The sequence below is a fragment of the Ictidomys tridecemlineatus genome, chromosome 11 (assembly GCF_052094955.1).
Source record: "Ictidomys tridecemlineatus isolate mIctTri1 chromosome 11, mIctTri1.hap1, whole genome shotgun sequence".
NCBI classification, from domain to species: Eukaryota; Metazoa; Chordata; class Mammalia; order Rodentia; family Sciuridae; genus Ictidomys; species Ictidomys tridecemlineatus.
The window spans coordinates 25,957,421-25,982,385 of NC_135487.1; the positions used below are offsets into that span (position 1 = coordinate 25,957,421).

At 54.7% G+C, this 24,965-nt stretch overlaps 1 protein-coding gene across 2 annotated transcripts in view; it reads right to left on the bottom strand.

Moving 5' to 3' along the window:
• Positions 1-24,965, bottom strand: part of Grik3 (glutamate ionotropic receptor kainate type subunit 3) — a 211,705-nt gene that overhangs the window by 28,085 nt on the left and 158,655 nt on the right. For both annotated transcript variants that reach the window (XM_005317826.5, XM_040288387.2), the window contains exons 8-10: positions 21,732-21,839; positions 18,472-18,585; positions 10,610-10,813 (exon numbers count right to left, since the gene is read on the bottom strand). In XM_005317826.5, coding sequence (XP_005317883.1) covers positions 10,610-10,813; positions 18,472-18,585; positions 21,732-21,839 — 426 coding nt within the window. The remainder of the gene's footprint in view (positions 1-10,609; positions 10,814-18,471; positions 18,586-21,731; positions 21,840-24,965) is intronic.

Here is a 24,965-nt window from a genome sequence, read left to right on the forward strand (position 1 = left end):
TAGCCCTGTACCCCACCAGGGACACTTGGAGCCTAAGGGTTCAGCAAACTTCAGAGCCTGAGAAAGGCAGGGAAGAGAAGAGTACCACAAAGGACGAATATCCTTCCTTCTGCAAATTTCTGAATGTGTGGGTTGGAACTTGCCTGGCTTTGAAGGCAAGAGAAGGAGGAAGGGGGCAGCTGCTGCCTCCCCAGCTCCTAGGGCCCTCTCAACTCAGGTTGTGGACAAAGGAAAGCCATGGAACACGAGAGAGCTCTCAGGGAATGTGCAGAGTGACCAACGTGCATTTGCTCAAAACCTAGAGGGCACAGGCCCCGGCCCAGGCTGGGATACAGTGGCAAGCAAGTCCCTGCCCTCACGGAGCTTCAGGTGGAGGGAGCCCCTGTTGAGGGTGATGACAGGACTCCTGGGTCATGGAGGAGTCAAGGCACCCTGAAACATCCCCTTCAGTCCTGAATTCTAGAATTTTCTATAATGTTGATGTGACAGGGATGTGGAGGGCCTTTTATTCTAAAACCCAGCCTCCCCCAGGCGGGTCCCTTCAAAGCACACCCTGTGGGGAGACTCCAGAGTCCCTGTCATCCCTCTGTGCATGGTGAACGGGTTCAGGAGCGGCCTGCGCGGCTTGGAGTGGTTTCTCGGGGAAGTCCGAGGTGGAGCATCTTCCCTGGGCTTGAAAGCAAGTTGCATGAGATCAAGGTGTTTGCAGCCAATGCTTATCCCACCAGAATGTTCCAGAGGCTGGTGACAGGGCCCTCTTCCTTTCCTCAGCCTCTCTCAGGGCCTTTGGAATCTTCCTGCCCTTATTTTCCTGCTGTCTCGCTCTAACAGGCTGGGAGGCAGGAGCGTGCGTGGCATTCGGTGCCTACCTACCAAGATAATTGGCCGGCATGACCTTCACTGGGAGATTAGATGTGTTCTCCCCTGGGCTTCAGGAAGGCTGGCTTCTCCACTTCATTTTTGGGTTAGGCAGGAAATACTCTGTTTCACTGTTGGTAACGATTTCCCTGAAAAAGGCATTATTTTGTCCAACTTCCCTTGAAAGATGGGAACAGATGTCAACCCTTTGCTGTTTCAGTTCATTACTCAGAATGAAAGGCCCAGTCTTGGCAGACTCTTCCCACTTGTGCGAGTTCTCTTCGAGGATGATTCATAAAATCATAGGCTGTCAGAGCTGGACGAGGACCTTCTAGAACATCCGCTCCAACCCCCAACTTTTTTTTTTTTTTGTAGAGGGAAACTGAGACTTGGAAAAGCTCCTTGGTCTTCACTCTCCTATTTACAGAGCCAAACCTCGGACCTTTTTGTGCACATCTTCACTGATCTTAGACCAGGGTTGGTGCCGCCTGCCTCGTCAAGGACCCTTCTATACAGTTCCTAACCCTCTGGAGCAGGAAGGGTGGCCTTCCCGGGACATTCTTTCGTCCTTGCAAACAGCTTTCCACTTATCTAGAATCTGCTTGGGCTGCACCTGGCTCAGGCCCCTTTTGTGTTCCTCCAGCTTCCCACGGAGCCCCTGGCCTCATGCACTCTGCCACAGCCCCAGCTTCCAAAGCTGGAGGCAGGACTTAGCTAACCAGCTGTAGATGGACACAATGCCTTTATTTACTTATTTTATGTGGTGCCAAGGATCGAACCCAGGGCCTCACATGCGCTAGGCAAGCGCTCTACCACTGAGCCACGACCCCAGCCCCCTCGGGCTCCACATTCTGGTCCTTAGTATTCAACCATCCTGGCTGCTGGCTGGACCCTAGGCTTGCACTCCAGGATGGAACCTGGGCCACCTCCTATCAGATTCTAAGAATGGGGTTGGGACTGTGGTCTCAGTTCTGGCAACTTGTCACTGATGGGCCTTCTTTTGGGACCGGGGTCCTTCCCGGGGTCTAAAGCCTGAACACCAGCTTGCTCTCTGTGTCTAGTGTCCCATTGGCATCTGTCCACTTATCTCTATGCTGTGCCTCTTGGTTGGGTTTCCCCAGGGCATCTGGCTGCCCTCTTACAGTTAAAATGGTAAGAACCGCTATCGCGATGGGTGCTTCTTACCTGCTGATGATTGCTAAGTATGCTGTGGACATTGCCTCCTGCAGCCTCTAGTAGCCCCGAGAGGCAGGAGGCGTCATTACTGCATTCCAAATGAGGATAAGGTGGCTCGATCACACTCAATCAGGTTCAAAGTGAATGAGTGGCAAAGCCAGTACCTGGACTCCATTCACGGTGACCTCAAAGCCCAACTCTAACATACAAGCCATGTGCAGTGAGTTGAATTTGTGCCTGATCCCGGTCACGTCCAAATCCTAACTGCCAGTCCCTAAGAAGTTGCCCTTATGTGGAATAAGGTCTGTGCCGATGACTGTAACCGTATCAATTACTTAATTCTAATGAAATTAATTACCCACCTGAAGTAGGGTGGGTCCCCAACTCAATGACTGGGGTCCTTCTAAGAAGAGAGAACACATGGATACACACAGAGAAATGACAACGAGGCAGAGGCTGCGATAATGCAGACACAGCCAAGAACCCCAAGGGCTGTGGGAACCACCAAAAGATGGGAGAATGGTGGCCTCTCCCCCAAAGCCTCTGAAGGGAACAGAATCTGTTGTCACCTTGATTCCTGATGTCTGGCCTCCGGAACCATGAGAGAAAAAAAATAATTCTCCCATTCTAAGCTAGGAGGTTTGCAGACTAAAAAAAAAAAAAATTTTTTAAGTTGTTGATGGACCTTTATTTTATTTATTTATATGTGGTGCTGAGGATCGAACCCAGTGCCTCACACATGCTAGGCAAGTGCTCTACCACTGAGCCACCACCCCACCCGGGTATTTTTTTATGCCAGCTGTAGTAACTGGAGAAGGGTCCTGTTCCTGATTCCCAGAAGCCTCCACTCTGTGCCTCCGTCTCTCAGGAAGGACAGAGTCGAGCATGCATGTAACAGGCTCCATCTCCCATTAACGCAGATTTTCTCCCAATTACGTGTTCCCACCACCCCCGCACTACTCTTTGGTGGCCTGAGCACAACGGAATTTGTATGTACAAGTTGTTGCTAAGTCTCCGGCCCCTCTGCCGTCTGACTCCAGGAGAGCAGGAGTCAGTTTGTTTTCCTCCTGATGGGCCTCTTGGGATTAGCACAAAGCCTGAAATAAAGTGGAGGTTCAATAGTGTTTTGTTGGGAAAATGAGCCTGAGGATGCCCCCAAGGCTGCTGCTCTCCCCTCCCCCCAGCCTAGTGGGCGGAGCTCTGGTCTGTCTCCCTGCTCAGCACCATTCTCTGAAGCCACATGGACCCTGACAGTTGACCCCATGCTCTCTCTCTCTGTTTGGACCCTGCTGCTTGTGCCCTGGCACCTGATGGACCAATCTGAACTTTGTTACCCTTTTCCCTCTGACGTGCCAGTGGATGCCCAGGGCAGACTGCCCTCACTCGCCCTCAAGGACCTGGTGACATCCTCAGCTCCATAGGGCACCCTAATCACTGCCCCGGGCAACTGGCTGTCCACCTTTGTAGTCTCTCTGTCCCCCCTGCCTCCAGGACTGTTTCATCTCGGGTGAGCTCCAGCATCACAGCACTCCGGCCCTGGGCTAGGGGGCCAGCTAGGTAGGGCTCCTCTGACTGCACACATGGCTTGGGACGGATGCATGCAGGCCAGGTCTGGTCCCTGGCTGTGAGGAAGAGGGGACACAGTGTGGCAATGGTGGTGTGTCTTTGACACCAGCTCTTCCTGCCAGACCTGGAGTCTGGAGTGGCCAGAGTTCAGAGCTCCCCGGCCGTAACTGGTGTGGAGTGACGGCTTCCCAAGCCCATGTCCTCCTTCACCCAACGCCACCACCATCTTCTGCTGCTCGAGAGGGAGCCGGAAAGGACAGATGCCTTCCCTGGATTTCTCTGACTGCTGCTGGCTTAGGGGACGGGAAATGGCTACCTGCTGCCACTCACAAGTCTTCAGGACCTTCCTCCAGGGTTTCTTGGGACGGGTCATGGGGACTCCCTGCTGCTCTCTGGTCCACAGGACCTGCTGGGAGCCAGCGGGCTCTAGTACCAGCTGCGTCCCTTTTTGACACTGCTCTGGCTGTGTGCTGAGCCCATCCTTCTGTTACAGATTCCCGTCTGTTTCCTCCATGGGAATGTAAGACCCCGGGGCTCGGGGAAGGGCTCCTACTGTACCCGCAGCACCCAGCGGGACCTGACTTCATAGACGGACTGAACTGGTCACAGTAAACATGGGAATTCACAGAGGTCGCCCAGCAAGCCCTCCGTCAGGATGAGGTGTGGCCGCATTCAGGGTGCGCTGTCAGGGAAGGGGCTGCTGGTGACCTGCCAGCCAGCAGGTAATCCTGACGGATTAGCACTGTATGTGTCCGTTACCTCAGAACACGGCGCTCCAAGCAGTTCCCGTTCACCCGAAAAGATGCAGGACAGGTGCTAGAGAACCCCAAGTGTCAACGGAAGGGTCATGCACCTGCGGGGCACACAGCCCTCCTGAGCTGAGGGATCCCAGCAGGGAGACAGGGAAGTGCCCTGATTTCTGGGCCGCCCAGGGGCAGGGCTGTGTTTGGGTCAGGAAGGCTCAGCAGGTTTCCCTGCCTCATGGTGCACTAGGGACACAGCACACCCTCCGCTGCCATTCCTGGGAGAATCCCCTTCCCCACTCCCCACGTATCCACTGGGCAGCGTCCGCCCAGGGCCGGCCTGGGTACCGTGCTGCAGGCCTATGGATGCCCAGTTGCAGCCTCGGTTAGGCCCTGACCAGGGCAGACTTCTCCAACCTCCGCAGCCACCAGGTAGGCTCCCTAATCATGGTCTGGCACCATTCTTCAAGCTGCAGCTTAAAAGCCACTTCCTCAGGGAGGCCTTAGCCACCGTCCTCTGTTCTCTCCCCAAGCCCCTTTTCGCAGCAGCAGCCGAAATCCTAATGACATTTTGCTTGTCTGTTCCTGGAGGGCACAAATCTTGTCTGCCTCTGTCACCCTCACATCCCTCGTCACTGTCCTGGGTCTGGCCTGCTGTTGGTCAGTGTTGGGGTCACACTCATCTCACGCACTAGTTAAGACCTGGCTCCCGCCAGCCTCACCCAGGTTCAGCCTGACACCTCACTCCTGCCCACCTGGGAGCTGAGACAGCCCCCTGCACCGCCCTAAGGCTTCCAGTGGACACTGCTACAGGGTCCTGACTGGCTCCCATGTCCACCAACGATGCGTGGAAGTCAGGGACATTGGTAGCCCTGACCCCTGCCTTCTTTTCCTCCATGAGTGACCCTCCTAAGGCTCTCCTAGGTGGGGGTCATGAACACCGTTAGCCATGCTCCTGGTGTGGGCTTCCCTCCTTCCTGCCGCACTTCCTCTGCCCTGTCCCCTCCTGGGCGTCACACTCTAAGTAATGGCACAGGCCTTGGCCTTGGCCCGGGCTCTGCTCTCTAGGATCCCAGGCGGAGATGGCGCTCAATACGGTTCTGCTGGATAAAGGAACCAACAGATGGTCCCAGCCGGGGCGCACGCGGTTCCAGCAATCCCTTCAGCTTGTCTCCCTTGATACCTGCTGCACCCTGAAGCTCTCTTGCTCCTGTTTGTCCCAACCAGATCCCTGGCAGCTCCTCGCAGGCCTTTCTGCCTGCTGAGTTCTAGAGCTGTCGTTCCTGGGGTGCATCTCCCAGTCCTTCCTGCATCTCTGGCCAGGTCCTCAGAAAGATCCTGGTGACACCTGCTCCTCAGCCCTTGCTCTGGGCAGCCCGCTGCCTCGACAAGAGTGCATCTTGGTAGCGCACCTGTTTCCTCTGCCTTCCCCTGTGCTGTCCACGCACTTCCGACCTGCTCAGGTCACCTCTAGCTTGCCTTGCTTCCAAGTACCCTGGTCCATGCTGAGGGTGGTGGCGTGGGCAGAGCTTTCCCCGGCCACACAAACAGGGGTTGGGAGCCTCTCCTAACACCAGTGCTCACAGCCAGAACTAAGAGCTGGCTCCTGCCTGGAAGGTAGGGGATCTGGTGGGTTATGGGGCCATGGCCTTGATACCAGACCCTCCCTCTGCACACCCTGGAGGGTGTCACAGTAGTGAGTCACTCCTGACCCCACAGCCACGTCTCTGGGTGAGGTGGGCCAGCCCGTGCTTGTTCTCCTGTCCCTCACTCCCCGGCTCCTGCTCTGCATGGGTCTGGCCCGTTCTGGGTGTTGGGCAAGAGCCAAGTTCAGCCCACCAGGTGCTCCAGGAAGAGCCAAGCAAAGGGCGTGGGCACTGCCCACTCCGCCCTCCTTGTATTCAGCGTTATGGGAAGCAGTTACTAAGTAGCACTCCAGCAGTGCTACTTCTCCACAGGGAGAGGACCATAGGCCAAGGCTATACGTGTGGCTATTCCTTGTCTCCATCTTGGGCCGGGCCATCGCACAGCCAGGGGAAACTGGTCATTCAGTACGTATGACAGTGAGGGCAAGAGCATAGAGATAAAGGAGCCAAGGGCTTGCTGTGCCCCAGAGGCCCAGGACCTCTCCTGCTCCTTCCCTCTTCCTCCGCCTCTGAATCCAGTGCCCAAGTACCTGGGAGAGCAGCATGGACAGGGCTCTTGTGTCCCCGAGACCAGGTTTGCCACGGGCCAGCCAGGGGCACTCAATGACCCATCTGGGGCTCACCCTGCACCCTGGGGGGTCAGGCTCAGGCTGTTAGGGGACCTCCCCGCAGCTCCGTGCTGTCCTAGGTCACTGTTTCCTCTTTGGCCTTCACGGCCCAGGTGTCTCCAGAATTCCCCTTTCATGCTGTTCCTGGTCCTGCCCCAGGTCTCACCTCTTCTCTTTCTGAGCAGAGTCCCCATCCCCGACTCTCAGGTCCCCTGCAGCCTGAGCTGCCTGTTCCCCCAAATCCCGACCTCCTGCCCTGCTGTCTCCTTGGATGTCCACTCATATGGCCAGCTGCCAACTGGGTCCCAGGTCCCAACATGTCCCCAGCTGAACTCATGCCCTTTCCTGAGTCCTCGTCTTCTCTGGGGGACTTGCTATCTGGCAATGACACCCCGCCTTCCATCTGTCCTGTTGGAATCCCACACCTCGTCCTGACTCCTCCCTTCCCCCCTCTCTCCACCAATCACCAATCTCAATAATGTCAACACTGTGTCCCTCACTGTGTCTTCACTTCCCCAACCTAACGCTCTGAGTTAGGCTACCACACTCCCCACCCAGGCCCCGGCCATTACTCCGGAATGGCTTCCATTTGCCTCAGTAGCAGAGTTATATTCAAGCGCCAAGTTGACGTCACCCTGTACCCCCGACCCAGCTCCGCACCTTCCAAGATTCAATCAAACGTTCTGGTTCAGTGCACGAGACTCTTCAAAGCTGTCTCTTGCCCCTTCTCTACCAGCAGCTCTCCCCTTGGCCTCAGGACCTCTACTCTTGGGGCCCTGCCTCCCCAGGCCCCAAAGAAGCTCCTGGGTACCTGGCGCCAGGACACAGAAACTCTGGATGGCAAGCTGGGACTCCCCGTGTTGGAAAGGCCAGTACAGGGTGGTACTTTGGAGTGTGGCTCAGCTCCCTGTGACTTCCGTCAACGTGAGTCAGTTCCCCGGAGCTGCCTGTTTGGGGTCCCTGAGGTAAGGTTGAGGTCCTAGCCACATCTGGCCTCGCAGGAGGGTCATGGCTGATGGATCATTTCTCCCACGGCCACCATACTGAAGCAGGGTCACATGTTAGATGGGTGGCTGCCCCCGAATGGAATAGGGCCCAACAGGATGGTTCCCAGGTCTGAGGGCTTACTCAGCACCAGGCTCTGTTAAGCATTTGGAGGCAAGATCTCATGAAATCTTCCCATGAACAAGGGGCAAAAGGCCTCTTTATTATCCCCATTCCACAGATGTGGAAATAAAGGCCAGAGAGGTTAGATAACTTTCCCACGGTTGGCGGAAACACACCAGGCCAGAATTTGAATCCATTTCCATTGGATTCCAGTGTCATCAAAACACAGGGGGGTCATTAAGGCTGTACAGGGGTGGGTAGAAGGCTTCTGAGGTGGTAAACAGAGCAAGCAAGCATGAGCATCGCAGAGACAGACGGGCGATGGATGCAGTAACCGCCACCCTAATTGGGTTTGTGGCTCCCGTGGTTCAAGTTCAAGGTGATCCAGGGAAGGTAAGTCCATTGGCAGGTGAGGGGAGCATCCTCCAGGTACCCATCCTCCTCCACAACCCTGGCTCCTTGGAAGGCTGTGTGGCATGGGACAGAGGCCAGCAGAGTGTCAGGGAAGGACATTTTAAGTCCCGCTGGTCGGAGGCTCCACCCAGGGCCTCCAAATGGGCCTCGGGAGGCAAAGGTGGGCATTCATCATTTTTACACCTACGTTCAGATCCCTAATAATGAAGTAATAGTATTGCCAAGTCTTTACCATGCGTGCTAGGAGCTAGTGAGAAGACTAATTATCTGACGACACTAATAAATGGTTATGATGTTATTAAAAATGGCACCAAGCTAGGATTAATAGGCTCATCAATTGCAGGGAATCGGGTTTAACAAGGTCCTCTGCATGTCCCATCAGGGCTCATGGCCTTGATGGATCCTGGGCCTCCTAAAGTGCCTCCCAGCTGTGCAGAGGAGGCCGTGGATGAGGCTCCCTCCCTTTCCCAGCTGAGGGTCACTCGGGAAGACGAGGCTCTGCTGGGCTTTCTCTGCGTAGCCCTTTGAAAAGTGGCTCTTCCAAGCTCTTGGGCCACGGGAGATGCTGGGACTGGCAAGAGCAGTTCAGCCCGGCTCACATCCGCACGCGGCCTTCGCTCTGCCTATGACACCCCCTTCCGCCCCTGCCTGGCTTGCCTCAGCAAAGGACGGGCTCAGAACCCACCCAGGGCCCCAGTCTCCAGAGCCCCACAGGAGGCGCAGGGGAGCGGATCGAGGGAAGTGCCTCTGGGGCCTGCTGACTGATTTCCATAATAATTACAGTTATTACTAATACAGTGACAACACCACTCCCCTCCACTTACAGCGGATCCTACCACCTAGAAGCTGCTCCCACACCCGCTAGCTCTTCTGGGCCTCACCACGGCTGGGAAGAACTCGGGGCAGGTATCATCATTCTCACTGCCGAGTCAGGAAATGGGAGCTCAGGGAGGCAAAGGGACTTCCTGAGGCCCCTTCCCCCAGCCTCCAAGGAATGACTGGAAGATGGATGTTAGGGTGCACATCTGTAATCCCCGCAACTCAGGAGGCTGAGGCAAGGGGATCACAAGTTTGAGGCCAGCCTCAGCAACTCAGCAAGACCCTGACTCAAAATAAATAACTAACTACATAAATCGGGGTAGGGATGCAGCTCAGTGGTAGAGTGCCCCCTGGGCTTAATCCCCAACAACAATAAATAAATAAACACCATTTTCAATAGTAGATGCTGAGGCCGCGCTGACTAGGAAATACACACATGTTAACTGAGTCCTCGTGCCAACCTCACGAAGCAGGTATTATTATCATTCCCCTTTCACAGATGAGGAAACAGGCACAGAGAAGTTAAGCAACTGTCCAGGAGCACAGAGCTCCTAAATGGCAGAACCAAACCCAGCCTGAGTTCATCCTCTTCACCATTGAGCCTCTCCCATCAGGCTTCCCCGGAAGCCCGGTTCCCTAGGCCCTAGAACAGGACTCCGCTGAGTCAGGCTCTGCTTGAGCCTTCATGCTCCAAGCTACAGCCTCCCTCCCCGTTCTCAGCCTCCAAGGTACGGTAGCCCCTCAGACACCTAACAGGAAGTCTGACTGGCTTGCCTCCTCCCTGGAGAGGTGAGGTAATGAGTCCTACCCATTGGCTGGCACTTGTGGGTTGCAAAGACCTACTGCATGAGCTGCCTCTGCCCTGGCTCCTGATTAGGATATGATCTTTGGAGAAGCTGCAACCCTGGGCTGCTAAGGCACAGAGCCCCCAAAGACTCTACCACTTTGAATCCAGATCCACCACTTAGTCTCCTGGGGCCTTCTCTTTGCTGCCTCAGTCTCCTCATCTGTGAAACGGGTGTTACTGACAGCATGGACCACAGGCGGCTGGATTCAGGGTAAGTGAGAGAAGGAATTCAAGGGGTCTATTATAGCCCAGGCCCTGCATCCGTTAGCTTCAGGTATGATTTCTGTGGAGTTAGACAGATTCTTCCATCAAGTAGAGGACTCTGAGCCGGAAGGCAGGGGGCATTTATTCTGTGCCAGGTGAGCCTGCACAAATGGGGCCTTAGGGGTTGCAGTGTATTCTAATTCCTCCTAGAGGAGAAATGCAGATGTGGAGGCCCAGGGGGTGACGAAATGTGAGGGTCACACGTCTATTGGGTGGGAAAGCCGCACTGAACCCAGGGTTCACTGGACTGGGGGTCCCTGCTTCCAAGAGCCAGGATGTGTTTGTGGTAGCATCTCACGAGGCCTGTGGAGCTGGAGCCTCACCGCAATACCACACCGCTCCCGGGAAGAGGGGGGATTAAGGTGCCCATTTCACAGAGGAGAAAGCAGCTCACAGAGGTCAGGTGACTCACCCCTGTCCCCCTGCTAATGAGGGAAGAATCAGGAGCCCAGGGTCCCTGATCTCTCCTCAGCTGCTGGATGCCTGGCCCTGAAGGGCAAGTAGCACCTTATCAAGCCTCCCAGGGGCCTCGTCCACTACCCGCACCCCTGTCCCGCTTACGTGGTCGATGAGCTCCTTGACCATGCCATTCCACTGGCCCTTGTCGTCCTGCGCCCCGTACTTGCCGTCCTCCACCAACCGGATCTCATAGGAGAAGCCCAGGATGTGGGCCAGCTCCTTGAGCAGGTCAATGCAGTAGCCCTCGAAGCGGTCATTCCCGTACAGGGTCCTGTCGGACTTCCGGAACATGACGAAGGGCTCCTCCTACAGGGACAGATGGGGGAGGGGGTGACAAAGGCTGAAGGGGAGGGTGGAGGCGGCTGGAAACCTCCACTTTTTTAAAAAATAAAAACATTTGTGGACTGGGGTTGTGGTTGAGTGGTAGAGCGCGTGCCTAGCACGTGTGAGGCACTGGGTTCGATTCTCAGCACCACAGATAAATGAATAAATAAAATAACAGTCCATCGACAACTGAAATAAATAAATAAATAAAAACATTTGGGGTGGCTCAGATGAGCGGCCGGCTAAGTGGGCAGAGGGACAATGCATTTCCCAAGAGCCAACTTGGTGCCCTGCAAGCTGAAAGCTATGGGCAGTTCCTGGGTACCTATGACCCGCTAGCCCAGTGGTCACAGAGCTAGAAGGTGGTAGGACAGGGCTTTGAGCCTGAGACCGCCTGATTCCAAAGCCCACGTTCTCTCTGGGCCAGAGTTCTGAGTGAGCTCCTGAGGCAGCATCAGCGGCAGGACCTGGGAACTTGTTGGAAATGCACATTCTCGGGCTCCATCTCAGACCTACTGTGCCAGAAACCCTGGGTGTGGCCCAGCAATCCGGGTTTGCATAACCCTCCTGAGAACTCGGATGTCCACTCCAGTGGGAGGACAGGGCTGTAGAAAGCCCTTCATCAAGTGTCTTCCCGACTCCGGCTGGAAGATTAGATCGACACACTCCTGATACCACTCTCTTTCTAAGCATCTCCTCAGTCTCTGCGCTAGGATCTGCCAGGTGAGTGATGGCCGATAACGGAGACAGCTTCATTTGTATGTGGCTGTGCAGGCTCCAGGAAATTAGCAAATGAGACAGAGCTCAATGTGCGTGCTGAGCGCGGGAGCCCAGAGTCACCAGGCAGAAGCGGGGTGGGGGGGGTGTGTGCCTGTTTAACTGCAGAGCAGACCCTGTAGGGGGTACTCGTGACCCCATCTGATGGAGGCGGGAAGTAAAGTTCTGGAGGACAAGTGACTTGCACCTGCTGATCCCGGGGACATCGAGAGGGGACCTGAACTCGGGGGATGGGACCCCTAAGTACAAATTCCAGAGGCCCCGATCCCCATGGAGTAGGAGGTGATCCTCATAAGGTGGTTTGTAGAGCCAAGGACACCTGATCTGTGTCAGATTCCCCTGCCACAGGCCCCCACATCTGCAGAACCTGGGGGTTCTGATGTGTCAAGGTCCAGGCCTCCAGCATGGTGACCAGAGTCCAGGTCAACATGCAAGCCCGTGTCGCTGCTGGTTCTGTCTACCCAGGCTCACGTATATATCCCTAAGCTGGGGTCTTGCTGAATTCCCAAAAAACTCAACATGTAATGAATTCCTTCTATGCACCAGGCACCAGTTTAAACTCTTATCACAGGATGTCTTAAGTCTCACTACCTTGCAAGATAGGTGACATTATTCCTATTTGATAGATGAGGAAACTGAGGTTCAGAGAAGGCCAGAAAGTTGCCCAAAGTCACACAGGAGCTGATTTACAGTTCGATGGGGTGCAGCTCCAACCCTCCCTGGGCAGCACCCCTGCCTGGCTGAATCCCAGGGGCACATCTGAATCCCAGGGGGCCCTGACTCTCCAGGGACGCTGGAAAAACAACTTCTCAGTCTAACAGGTGGGAAGTTGGACTTTTAGGCCAGCCTCCGTGCCTGACCTCAGTGCCTCTCCTGTTCTCCTGCCAACCGAATAGGCGGCTCAGCAGTGTTGGGGACGAGTCCAGGTGGGCTTGGGGAAGGTACTGAGGCCATCTGGAGGAAAGGGAGATTCGGCTGGTCCATATGATGCCTCCCTATTAACTAGTCTTTGGGCAGAGGCTGCCTGAACCCTGGTCCAGGGCCTGGTGAGCAGTGTCTGGGCAGAATTTCAGTCCAAACTCATCCTTGGTTGATGCTCTTGTGCAGTGAACAAGTCACACTACAGCCCACGGTAGCCTTGATTTTATTTAGCTCAAGGAAAGACTCAGAGAGAAGATACATCTTGCCTAGGGGGACCACCAACCCTGCCTAGATTCTTACCTCCTTCTGGAAGATGGGGGTAATAACAGACCCCACCCTAACCTGCAGGGTTACTGTAAGGATATAACACTTCGATCTCCGAGAAGCACTTAGCACCTGGCAAGTGTTAGCTGTCCACATTGTCTTCATCAACACGGTCACGGTCGTGGTCATCTTCTTCCCGTGTGCTGGCTGACCTGTTACTGCAGTGACCTTTCCAACCTAGAGACCACCCGCAATGCCACCACAGGGTAAAAATCGCCTCCCCGGCAGGGGAAAACCACTTGGGAAAGGTCCCTGAGAAAGCGCACTTCCTGACCCCTCTGCCCCCCTCCCTGGCCTTATCCTCTAAAATTAGCACTTCATTTGTGAAGCCACCCCAGCCCCAGAATCTATACATCTCCATATAAATACGCTGCCTTCGGAGCAGCTGTAAAATGCCATTAATTTCGGGAAGTGCTTTGCGGATGGCATACATATTTAACAGCCAAAGCCCAGAGCATTAAAATGGTGCTCGCCTTAGTAATGTGTCTCCAGACCTGCAACATTTCCTAGGGGGTAATTCTGAACTCCGCCAACTACTTATTCATGGACTATTTCACAATTTATTACTGGAAATGTCCAGACAGCCAATTCACAAGCTCTCTCGGCTGCTAATCGATTGCTCAGTGAAGGTGCCCTCAATTTCATAACTTCACGCTCTCCTATTGCTCTGGGAGAAGAGCCGGGGGACCAGGGGTAATATTTCTCTTCAACAAGTCACAGAAAACAGGGGTCCAGAAAAATAACCTTTTCCGACTTTCTGTCACCGGGGCTGCTGCTTGGGTTTCTCAACAATCACTCGGACCAATGTGAAAGCAGGGCCTAGCGCTAAGCTTCTCCCCGTGATAGGACCCTGGAGTCGGAAGGGGGCGCTGGGGGACTGGCCCTAAGTGGGGAGGGGCTCAGGGGTTAGCTACCTAATCACTCTGCTCCCGCTTCTTTCTTTCTTTCTTTCTTTATTGGTACTGGGGATGGAACGCAGGGGCACTTGACCACTAAGCCACTTCCCCAGCCCTATTTTGTATTTTATTTAGAGACAGGGTCTCAATGAGTTGCTTAGTGCCTCACTAAGTTGCTGAGGCTGGCTTTGAACTTGATCCTCCTGTCTCAGCGCCCCCTCCCTCCCCCACCCCAGTGCTGGGATTACAGGCACAGTGCCACTGTGTCTGGCCCTCACCCTTCCTTCGGATGTCAACCCACGTCCACATGTTGACACCCGTAGGTACCCAGAGCCCCCGGCAACACCATGTGCCCAGGTGGTCTGTCTGCCTAGCCCTGCTGGGACCCGCTGGTCGAAGCCCCTGGACCTACGGCTTCTGCTGGTTAGAACAAGAGAGGCAGGAGGAACTGGCTGCTGGCCCTGGCTTGGTCCCCTCTCCTGAGGCTGGGTGCTGAGGGTTTGGCCGGGCTGGCAGTTGGGTCTATGTGGGTCATGATGTACACTCAGCACAAATACCGCCAGTGAGCATCCGGACCCCAAGGGTGGCCAGTCCCACACCCACACTCTGACACTTCCGCTCACATCAGCAGCTGAAAGAACCCTGAACCTTCAAAAGCAGGGCCCCCAGGAGTGGGCCGGGTGTGCTTTCTCTGTGTGTGAGCTGAGGTTTGGGCAGATGAATTTTTCATGACCTCATGGAAGAGCGGAACTAGAACAGAGGCCGGGGCGGGCGGGAGTCGGGGGGGGGGGGGCGGAGTGGGGTGCTGCAGGCAGGAATGGGCAAGGCTGCCAGAGCTCAGAGAGTCAGAGTGCATGCAGTCAGCTTCTGTCCATCGGTCTGTCCAGGGCGAGGCACCCTTAGCACCTAAGCCCAAGTTTTAGCACAGGGGAGAAGAGGAGGCCAGTTTGGGGGTGGTCCACCCAGAGCTGTTGGGGTCTGCCACAAGCAGGGAAATGAAGGAGAGGGAGAAAGCCCCGGGGGTCTCAGCTCCAGGCCTTGTTCCCCAGAGGCAAAGCGGTTTGATGTTCTGGCCCTGTGATTCAGTACCTGCCTGTCACTCAGAGGGCTGTTGCCTTGACAACGCACTCCTGGCCAGGCAGGGGGCTGCGCTCACAGCGGGAGGTGCTGGCCCTGCATTCAGCTGACTCGAACAGGGGCTGGGTTTTCAGCCAGAGCCACTGGGCCTGGGCCAGGCTGGGCCACTCCCTACAACCTGTGCAGCTGCACCAGAAACCTACGTGACAGAGAGCGTCCCCCAGGGCTCTGGACCTGCAGACGGTGGCTCTGAGCCTTTCAGGCACCTTCCCTGGAGCATCTGAAGCAGCTCCAGGTCTCCAGGCGGCCCCAGGCCAATCCTTCACAGGAGCGTGCATCTCTCTCCCAGGAGACTCCTAGGATACTTTCAGCTGTTCACAGAATTTCTTGGAGACCTGAGCAAAGGGTGGGCCACATTCTCCCTCCATTTCCTGCCTCCAGGAAATACTAGGCTTTTCTCACTGCCCCACAGGGAGAAGCACAGCTGACCCCAGAGGACGGAGAGAGGTGAGCCCTGGCTCATCCCTAGACCATGTGGCTGATATTGCACGATGGAGTGAAGATGGTCAGTGTGGCCATCCACGGGTGCGGGTCAGCTGCTTCAAGACATGTCAGAGGTCAAGGCAATAGGGCCAGAGAGAGTGAACTGTTATGATGTCGGAGCCAGGCGCTCAGACAGTGACCAGGGAAAGGGACTAGGAGACAGCTGATGTGATCTGCAGTATCACATCTGAGCAGAAGATACAGCTTGGGTTCCTGACGGGGGGTCAGCAACCCTAAGGCCTGAGGCCAGTGGGGAAACAAAGTGTCAAGAAGCAGCCTCACGAATGCTTGTGCCCATGAGGGAGTGATGGGCTCTGGAGAGGCCCACTGGACCAGTAAGACATTCAGACACAAATTCAAAGTTTATAATGCAATGTGCCCCATGCCAGGAATCACCACTGGGACTGCGGTCAGTCTTTGGTGACATCCAGGGCTCTGCCTGTGGACGGAAGCAGAGGTTTTCACTACAACTCTTTGTCCAAGTGATATGCTCAATCCAAGCTCCTGGGGCTCTGGATATATAATCAATAGCAATGAATAACAATAACAGCTCTCATTTAGTGCTTGCCCCACGTGGTTTATATTTATTAACCATTCATCCTCTCGACTCCACGGAGTGGGTGCAATTATTATATCTCACCTTTCAGATGGGAGCTAGGCACAGAGCAGTTAAGCAATGTCTCAAGGTCACACTTAAGTCAACAGGGAAGCCAGGTCTCATCCCCAAAGGCTGTGCTCTTAGTCATCACACGGCCTGCCCTTGCATCCTGGTCACAGAGCAGGTCCTAAAGAACTGCTGGGCTCCTGTCTGCCCAGGTGCTTCAAGGCTGAAGGACAGAGGCAACCATCCCAAGATGGTCTTTCTCTCCCTCTTGCCTGGGCCTAAGGGCCAGTCGGAAGTTAGGGTGGGATGCCCCTTAATGGAATGAGCATGACAGGTTGGGGACATTGGCAAGAAGCTGCTGGTGTTCACTAAGAAGCGGAGAATATTGGCAGGTCGGAAGCATGGGGTGTCTGCTGGATTTTGCTCCAGTAGGAAAAACCCCGTGCTTCTGCACAAGGACCTAAGAAATCCCTGATGCCTCTGCAGAAGGGTTTTATGCCCTTGGAATTGGGCTGCTGCCATTTTAATAAAATTTAACCCCGTGGTCTTTCAAGGTGGCTGTCTTTTGCATCTTTTCGGGATATTCGCCCTCACTTACCTCTTCCTTTCCCGAGTATTGTTTTGCGGGTTCTACCGCCTTAGCTCATTTAATCATCTCTCCTCCGAATCTCTTAAATCATACTAGTTTTATCTTTTTTTAATCTTGCCTTGCAAAAAGTGTTTTATTTATATCTCACATTTTATGCAGCTCTGCTTTTAATCTTTTACCACCTTTTTATTATTTTATTTTTACCCTTTTATATTTGAGCTTTGTCACACTTTTATCCTTTTGCTTTTTGACATTTTGGTTTAACATTTTTTACCTTGTCTAGTCGGGGCCGTAAATTATTTAATTTTTCGTCTTTTTTAATATCGCTCCTTCCTCTCTCATTCCTTACCTTCATTTTCTCTTCATTATTTCCCTCTTAACCTTTCTATTTGGCTCCTCCTTTAACTCTCCTTTTTCTCTGTCCTATTTTTAAACACATCCATATTCCTCTAATTGCCCATCAGCAACCCTCTAATTCCTTTTTCTTATTTGTTTATTTCTATCTTTTACATTTTCACATTATGTTTTTTTTTCTCCTGTTCTTGTTGAGATCTTTTGACTTATTGGGTTTAGCAGCTTGAATTTTTTATATTCACCTAGTTAACAAGAAGTGGATCATAAAGCCGGGCAGGATGGAGAGATCATATACATATATATAAAATATTTTTTTTAACTGGGAAGATTCCAGAGAGGGTCTTGCCCCAAAGAGGGGGCTATTCTTTCCCCAGCCCTCTTCCTCTGGCTCCAGCAGCAACCTGCCTAGAATCCCCATTAGACCTTCCTGCTACACAAAGGAATGCCCTGAGGTCTGCTACTCCCTGGGATTCCTGGAGGAATGGTGTGCTTCCCCATTGCATCCCTACCTGTCCCACCACTCAGCCTCTGGGTGCCTGTGCCATGAGTCACAGTTTGGGGGAGGACATAGGACCATCCAGGAGGACCTGACCAGAGGCATCTGCTGGAAAAGCAGCGGGGAGCCACCCGTCTGGACAATGCTGCATCCAGGCTACTCCCCGCGGCAGCCTTACTAAACCCCGAACAGGCTCCGTGAGCTGCCCCCTGGGTAGAGGAACAGCCTGGGCATGTGGTCCTCACAGGTCTGTTTGCTGTGTTATAAGGGAGAGGCTGACTAGGGCCAGAATTACCCTCAAATCTTGGGTCAGATTCTGCTGGCCTCCAAGCTAGCCCGGCGAGGGTGCCCATGAGCAGTGCTGTGACTCTGAGAGGGTCTGTCCTGTGCCTCTGCACAATCCTGAGGCCTCCCTCGCAGGAGGGGCTGGCCCTGTGGAATGGCTTTGGTGCTACTTGGTGGAAAGAACCGCGGCCTGAGTCTGTCCTCTGGCTCTGATCCAAGGTGCAAGGTGCAGAGAGCCTGGAGATCCCCAGAGCCACTTCCTGAGTTGAAATGGGTCAGAGGGGACTCTATTCAGTCCCCATCTGAGGGAGGAGAAGGATGGGAGGAGAGAGGAAGGCATGGAGAGAGGATGGGATGCCAGTGGTCCTAGCTTCCAACTCTCAAGGAGGGGACACTGCAGAAGGTGGCATGTAACTGGCTCCCAGCCTGAGGAGGTAGAGCCACAGCAACCCTCACAGCTGAAGGATGGAGTGGGAGAAGCAGCCTGTGACCTGGTGCAGTAGGCAGCTCACCCCCTTCTACCTCCATCTTGGTTCCTACTCAGACAGCAGGGGCTCAGGTAGTGGGTGGGGGTGGGGTGCACAAGCATGGGTCTCTCTCTGCCACGTGAGTAGCACCCATGTCCCAGCTGCTCCCTAGGGTTTCCACCTTCCTGAAGCCCCCCTGCCACCACCCGGCCTTTTAGAGATGAGCACGACAGGGGTCTCTCCAGCCTAGATGGTGAGCCCACCCCCAGCACAGACAGCCCTTCCCACAGGGGCTGCAGGCTCTTACCAGCACGGTGGTGACGATGAGTGACCTGTTTGTCAGAGAGTCGGTGACATTAGGGCCTCGGCCTTTGGCAACCTCCGTGATATTGAGCCCATCCGCGGGGCTCCACACCCCCACCTGGATGGACAGACAGAGGAGAGGGTGCTTTCCATGTGCTCCCTAGCCGCCAGGAGCACCGCCATCCCACTATCATGGCCTGCATGCTGGGGGTCAACTGTACCGATGACAACTCTGCTGCCCTCCCTGTCCTTCCAGGACAAAGACCCCCAAGGCATCCACGTGCCTGGATCATACCACCTCCCCTTTCAGAGGGATGCAGGAAATCAGAGGCAGCTCCAGGAACCTGGGGAAAGCAGCTGGGCTGAGCAGAGGCCAGGCAGGGGCTGAGCGACTTGGAGGTCCTGCCCCAGGATGCCTCTTGGAAGACCCTGAGCATTCTGCTGCTCACTCACTGGGTCTGAGTCCCAGGGCCAGCTTCAGTGGCCAGACACCTTCCGAAGCCCAAGATGGCCTGGAACAAGGGCCACATTTCCCACACGACTGTGGACTGAGGGAGCAGTGAGCGGCCTGTGCACAGGCCTGCAGGCTGGCAGGAGGGCTGTCCTCGGAAGCCCTTTGGGGGTGGGAGCATAAGGAGGGGCGAACTTCACAGCAAGGGGTGGTCTGGGATGCCCCTGGGTTTGGGGACAGTTTATTTTGTGAGTTAACTTCTAAAGTCAGTAGACACCTTGGCCAAGATGGCAAAATATCTGCACCCTGTCCCCAGCACCCTTTGGATACGGGGTTTGAGGCTGGAGGGAGGAAAGGAAGGTCAAGTTTATAAATGGGCCTAAAGCTCTGGGCCTCTTGAAGATCCTTTCTGACTCAGCTCTGCCCAGCTGTGCCCCATTTTGGCCCCTCTCTGTCAAGGAAGGTTCTGGCACGCCCACTGTGTCCTTGGCCCAGTTGGGGAGGGGGGGTACTCAGGAAACTTAATCAATTAAACAGAGAGGCTGAATGCAAACACCCCATTCAGAGAGCTGTGCAAAGCAGATAGCAGAGAGATATGTAATTATGCCTGGGTAATTCTGCTTTAATCCTCCCAAAGCCACTGGCTGAAGCTGCCTGGATCAGCTATGACCTGGCTTAGCAAACAGAAGTGAGGATATGAGAGGCCGCGCGGCTGCGTTTGGGGCTCAGCATCCTCTCTGGGCAGGATCTCTGCCTCTGCGGACCACCAGGGCCACATGGAGAGGGGACAGGTAGGCAGCAGCCAAGAGGCTCTTTTCTCACATGGGCCAAGCTCAGAATGGAGGTCAGCACTGGGGTGTCGGAAGTACTTAACAAACATCTCTCCAGAGGTTGCATGAACAGCAGGGTCCCTTCTGTAGAAAGCTCTACTGAGTTCTGGCTTTGGGGCTTGCTAGACAGCAGGTGCTTTGGAGCTGAAAGATAGTTAAAGAGCAAGGAGGCTCTCTGCTCACAGTTTAGGTGGCTGTGACCAGGACCCCTGGTGAGTGCCCCACATGCCAATCTATGTGCAGGGATAATGGTATTGAGCATTGGCCAGGGTGTGCCAGATTGCTGGGATTGGGAGACTCCAGGTGGGCACAGTTAGAAAGAGTGTATCAGTGATCAATTATTGATGTCTGCCATGGGCGCAGGAGAAGGAAATGGTAGCGTGTGTGCCATCTCCTGTCATCTCTATTTTCAGAGACGGGTAGCTGAGAAAGCAAAACTATAACAGCAACCTGAGCGAATTCTGTACCCCCGGAGCGGAGCGCTGTCAGGAAGGCTGCTCTCCACCAGGGTTGAAATGGAACCCACTCCATGGGAACTCAGAGTTTGCATGGGGTTGACCAACTGGCCTTGGTCATCTCAGGAGTGCAGGCCACAGCCCCATCCTTAGGGGCTGGCACAATGTGTGACATGAAACGGTTGTGAAGGAAGGGTGAGCTCTCCCTGTCCAACCCCTCCCCAGCACAGTGGCCCCCATGTGTCAGAAAGCTCAGGAGTTCACAGAGGACTCATGGCCACAGGAGCTGCAAGCTGAGCGGAGTGGGTCTGTGCATGAGGGGCAGCGGCCACAGCCTGCACCTGGGGCTACAGGAGGGAACATGCCCAGGGATGTGGGAAGGTGTGGGTGCAACTGGACCATGGGTTTTTTTTTAGGGAGCAGTGGAGGCCAGGCCTGAAGGCCCAGCTGGGATATTGGTCAAAGAGCCTTTTGGTTCTGAGTGAGGCTGAAGCTTAGTGATTTGGCATGAGGTGGTAGGGGCAAGCTGGGCTTGGGGAAGCTTTTTGTATGTACATTTGAGATGGCTGAAGGGCTCAAGGGTGAGATGCTGCAGTTTGGGTAGGGTATTAAAATAATCCAGAGGCTGAGCCAGGCAGGCGGGGAGGAGAGAGAGGAATCAACCTCTGAAGCAGCATCAGAGGCCACCCACTCTCCAGCCTCAACTCCCTGGGTTTTATACATGTCATCTCTCAGGGTTGGGGAAGGGCCCCGGTGCTACGAGGGACCAGTCTGCTGCAGGACAGGTATGGCTGAGCCCTGGCCCCATGTTCCAGGGGTTGCTGAGAATCTGGGGCTCACGTTAAACCTATTCTTGGCCCAGCAGCCTGACTTTGACAGAACAGGCTGGGGGTTCCCAGGGGTCAGAATTGGCCTCATTAAAACATTTCTACATTAGTGAGATGGGGAGCCCCACCCCCACCCCAGCCCCAGGCGGGCTTGCTTTCCTTGTCCAGAACTCTTTGAAATCAGAAGCCTTAAAAGCTGAGTGAGCTCAATCTGTTCCAACCTCTCTTCAAGGCTAGAAATCACCTCAAGCCTTCCAGACGAGCAATGGGCAGCCAGACAATCAATCTTTGCTTACACGCCTCTAGTGACAGTGAGCTCACTACTCCCCAGGTGGTCATGCCCTGGAGATTAGAATGCTTGTTTTATTCAAGAACATGTCTATTCCTCTGCCCATATCAGCCCTGCAGGGACTCAGAGGCAGTCTGTCCGTCCCATGGGTCTTTTAGGTTAAGAACCTTTGATGCTCCTTGCTCAGTGATGGCTTGGGTATCTGCTACCACCAGCCACACTGGGCTCTTCACCCCTTGTGATCTCTGCTGGGCCCATAGATCTGCAGTGGTCACAATGGGTGGTGTCCAACCTCAAGCACGGGCTGCACCAGGTCCTGCCCTCTGCCTCTGAGCCTCTGCCAGGAGCCTGCGGGAGGGGGCTGAAGAAGACCTTGCTCCTCTGCCTGACCTCCATCTCTGAGTCCACACACCTTCTCCAGGCCATCTTCCTTCAGGCTGATGATGTCCAGATCAAAATCGGTCCGCAAGCCACTGGTTTTGTTGAAAACAATCCGTCCAGTTAATCCTTCCCATTGAGCCTGCGGAGGGGAGAGGGCAGAGAGCGGCAATTCCTCCGGCTCATAAATCATCATTCGGTACAACTGTACAATGCTTCATTTTAATTACTCCTTGCACTGATACTGTTCCCCCAAGACCATGATTAATTAATAATCACCTCCATCATTGCTGGGGCCGCCGTGCGAGCCAGCGATTTCCATAAATTCTATTATGCTCTTTACCCAGCTCCGCATTCGCACCTCCTCGTGTACAACATCGATCTCGGATGCGCTCAAATGAGCCCCCGCCTCAAAGCCATAGGAAGGGGGAGCCTGTGTCAAACCCCCGGAGACGGTAGGGAGGCAGCAGAGGTGCTGGGGCAGGCAAGAGCCGCCGAGAGCAGGAACACCAGAGGGACCCGGCTACAGAACTAGGAACCTGAAGCAGCCCCCCAGAGGCAGGGGAGACCGAGGAGGCGCCTCCTCCACCCTCAGCCCTACCTCCAGGCACACTAGGGCTCAGAGCTCTGGGGTCAGGGTGCTGGGTTCAAGCACAATCGCCGTGGGAACTTGGGTGTTCCATGTCTCCTCAGCTATAAAATGTAACTGATTGCTACGTACCCCTCCTACCAAAGTGCGGTAAGGGCGAAATAAATCACATAGACTACTGAGAACAGTGCCTGGCAGAACATGAACCCTGGACAAATAGTGGCTTTTATTTTATCTTCTATTTTAAAAATTTGAAACGGTATTTTTTAATAGACCAACTATTAAGGAAATAGCACGTTCACACGTTGGAACCAAGAAAACAGACAACTTAAGGTTTTAATTTAAGATTTTAAGTTATTTTGATCGTTATCCATCAAAAGACTCTAAATGCAATAGACAAATTGTATTTTAAATAACTTTAAAAAAATTTTATTTTAAATTGTCATTAGGATCATTAACAGAGGGAGGCAGGTGGAGGTTCGCCAGGCCAAACTGAGTGAAGCTCTGCCTTCCAGACCACGGTAATGGGCCAGTACGGCTGGTGGGCCTGACTGGCCACTGGCTGTTTTTGTAAATAGTTGATTAGCTCAAGGTTGTGCCCACCTGTTCACAGACAGGTTCTGGTTGCTCTTGAAATGCAGCTGCCGAGGTGAGATGCTTGAGGTGGGACAGAGATGATTTGACCCCAGGAAACCTGAACTTCTTTTCTATCTGCCTCTTTATGGAGAACTGGCACCAGACAATACCTTTCCTGGGGGCCTGGAGCATTAACTCTACAAGGCACGTTCAGGCTGTTCAGAGCACATAAGACCTCCTTGGGGGTGGGGGTGGGGGTGTAGTGGGCCAGGCCAGGATCCTGATTCTGGCTGGAGCCACACCAGCTCACAGAGCCCAGCAGACAGCAGAGACTGGGCCAGGTCAGAAGGCCTTCCCAGGGCCCTGCCCCGCAGCCCCAGCTGGGTTCCTTCCCAGACTTAGGATGGCAGCAGCTCTGCATTGAACACTCAGGCTTTCTAAGTCTGGGGGAAAGACAAATCCCTGGAGTCCTGGGGAGCAAAGGTAGGCTTGGGAGCAAGAGACAACCTGGGGCCCACACAGCCTGGCTGGGCTGGCAGGTGGCGGCAGGGGAGAGGTCTCCAGGGAAAAGAGAGGCCAAGGGAGAGCTGAATATTGGCTGCATCCTGGCTGGGATCAGGTTCCCTGCAGACTGAGAAAGGCCCCAGCCTTTCCCTGGATGAGCTTGCCCAGAACCCGTGCACGCACCCACAAGTTCCCACAGATCTAGGAGGCTCAGCTACCTACAGATCCCAGCAAAAACCCTGGGGCTCTCCAAGCACTGGGGCAGTTCTAGGGCACTGTGAGATCTTCCCGATGAATACCCATGTGGACAAATGGGTATTCTAACTCAGGAAGCGCCTTGGGGGTCAGGGAGGCATGAAAAACAAAAGGGGTTGGAACATGAACTTTACTCTAGTGATCTCATCCCTCAGTTGCAGAAGGGACAGGTTACCGCTCACAGGTGTTGAAAAAGTCTCTCAACTGCTTGACACAGAGTCTGCATGTAGCTCTCTAGGATTAGGGCTGGCACTTGGCTGGGGACAAAGGGGCTGTCACTTGGACCAAGGCCAGCTCCATTAGGAAGCTCATCACAGAGCCGTTATCTTCCCCTGCAGGAGCCCACTGAGTGATCCTGCCAGCTGGGCCTCCTATTAAAATGCCCCCACCTGGCAGATGTGGATACTGAGGCTCAGAGAGGAACCGAGTTATGCAGGTCCCCAACACCGGCAGGCACAGAATGTCCTCTTGCTGCAGTAGCAGAACTGAACGGCTGCGGGGTGGGGAGAGCTGACATGGAACTCAGGGAGCCGGGAACCAAAGAAGTGGGGACAGAGATTAAAAGACACACCAGAGAAGGCAACCGCCAAAGTTTCTGACTTCCCAGGGAGGCTCTGCTTCCCTCAGGCCGGCTCCCCAGTCCCTCTCCCGGCAGCCCCCACAGCCTGGCCCCAGGGGAAATCACAGCGGGTGCCCTGGAGGCTGGCTGGGAGGCAGCTTTCTCCCCACAGCCACAGGGGAATTAAATGCCAGCAGGTGCGGCCTGTCTGTGGGCGGGTGGGCAGGGGCAGGGCAGGGCGCCGCCGGCAGCTCCTCCCCTTGACATTTCCCAGCCCGCCCGCCCCCTCCAGCCGCAGCGCAGGGCTCGCTAAATGAAAGATGCTTCGCACGCTCTGAACTCCGGCCTGGTATTTCCCAGCTCCTCTCGGAAATGCCAAGTCTTTAAAATGATTTACTGTCACGCAGTCAGATGGGGAGACGGGCAACTCGGAAATGGACCCGGGAAGACCGTGCTCGGCTCTGGAGCGGCACCTGGGTTCTGGTGGCCAGCTGCGGGACCATGGGCACTAACGAGATGAGATGTATGGGGGCTGATGATGGGGCTCACTTGTCCTCAGGGTACCCCAACCATGGACAGTCAGTCCCAGGAGGGAGAGCAGAACTCCCTGGGAGGGTGGGCGGGGTTGCATCTGCTCCCTCAGGGGTCCATTCCAAGGAGGGAGGGGTGAGGGGTGGAGTTGAAGCAGGGTGGTCTACAGCCCCTCTAGCTGGAGTGGTGACGGCAACAGCAGGGACAGTGGCCAAGCTCCTCAGCACCCCTGTGCCGGGCACTGGCCTCCATGC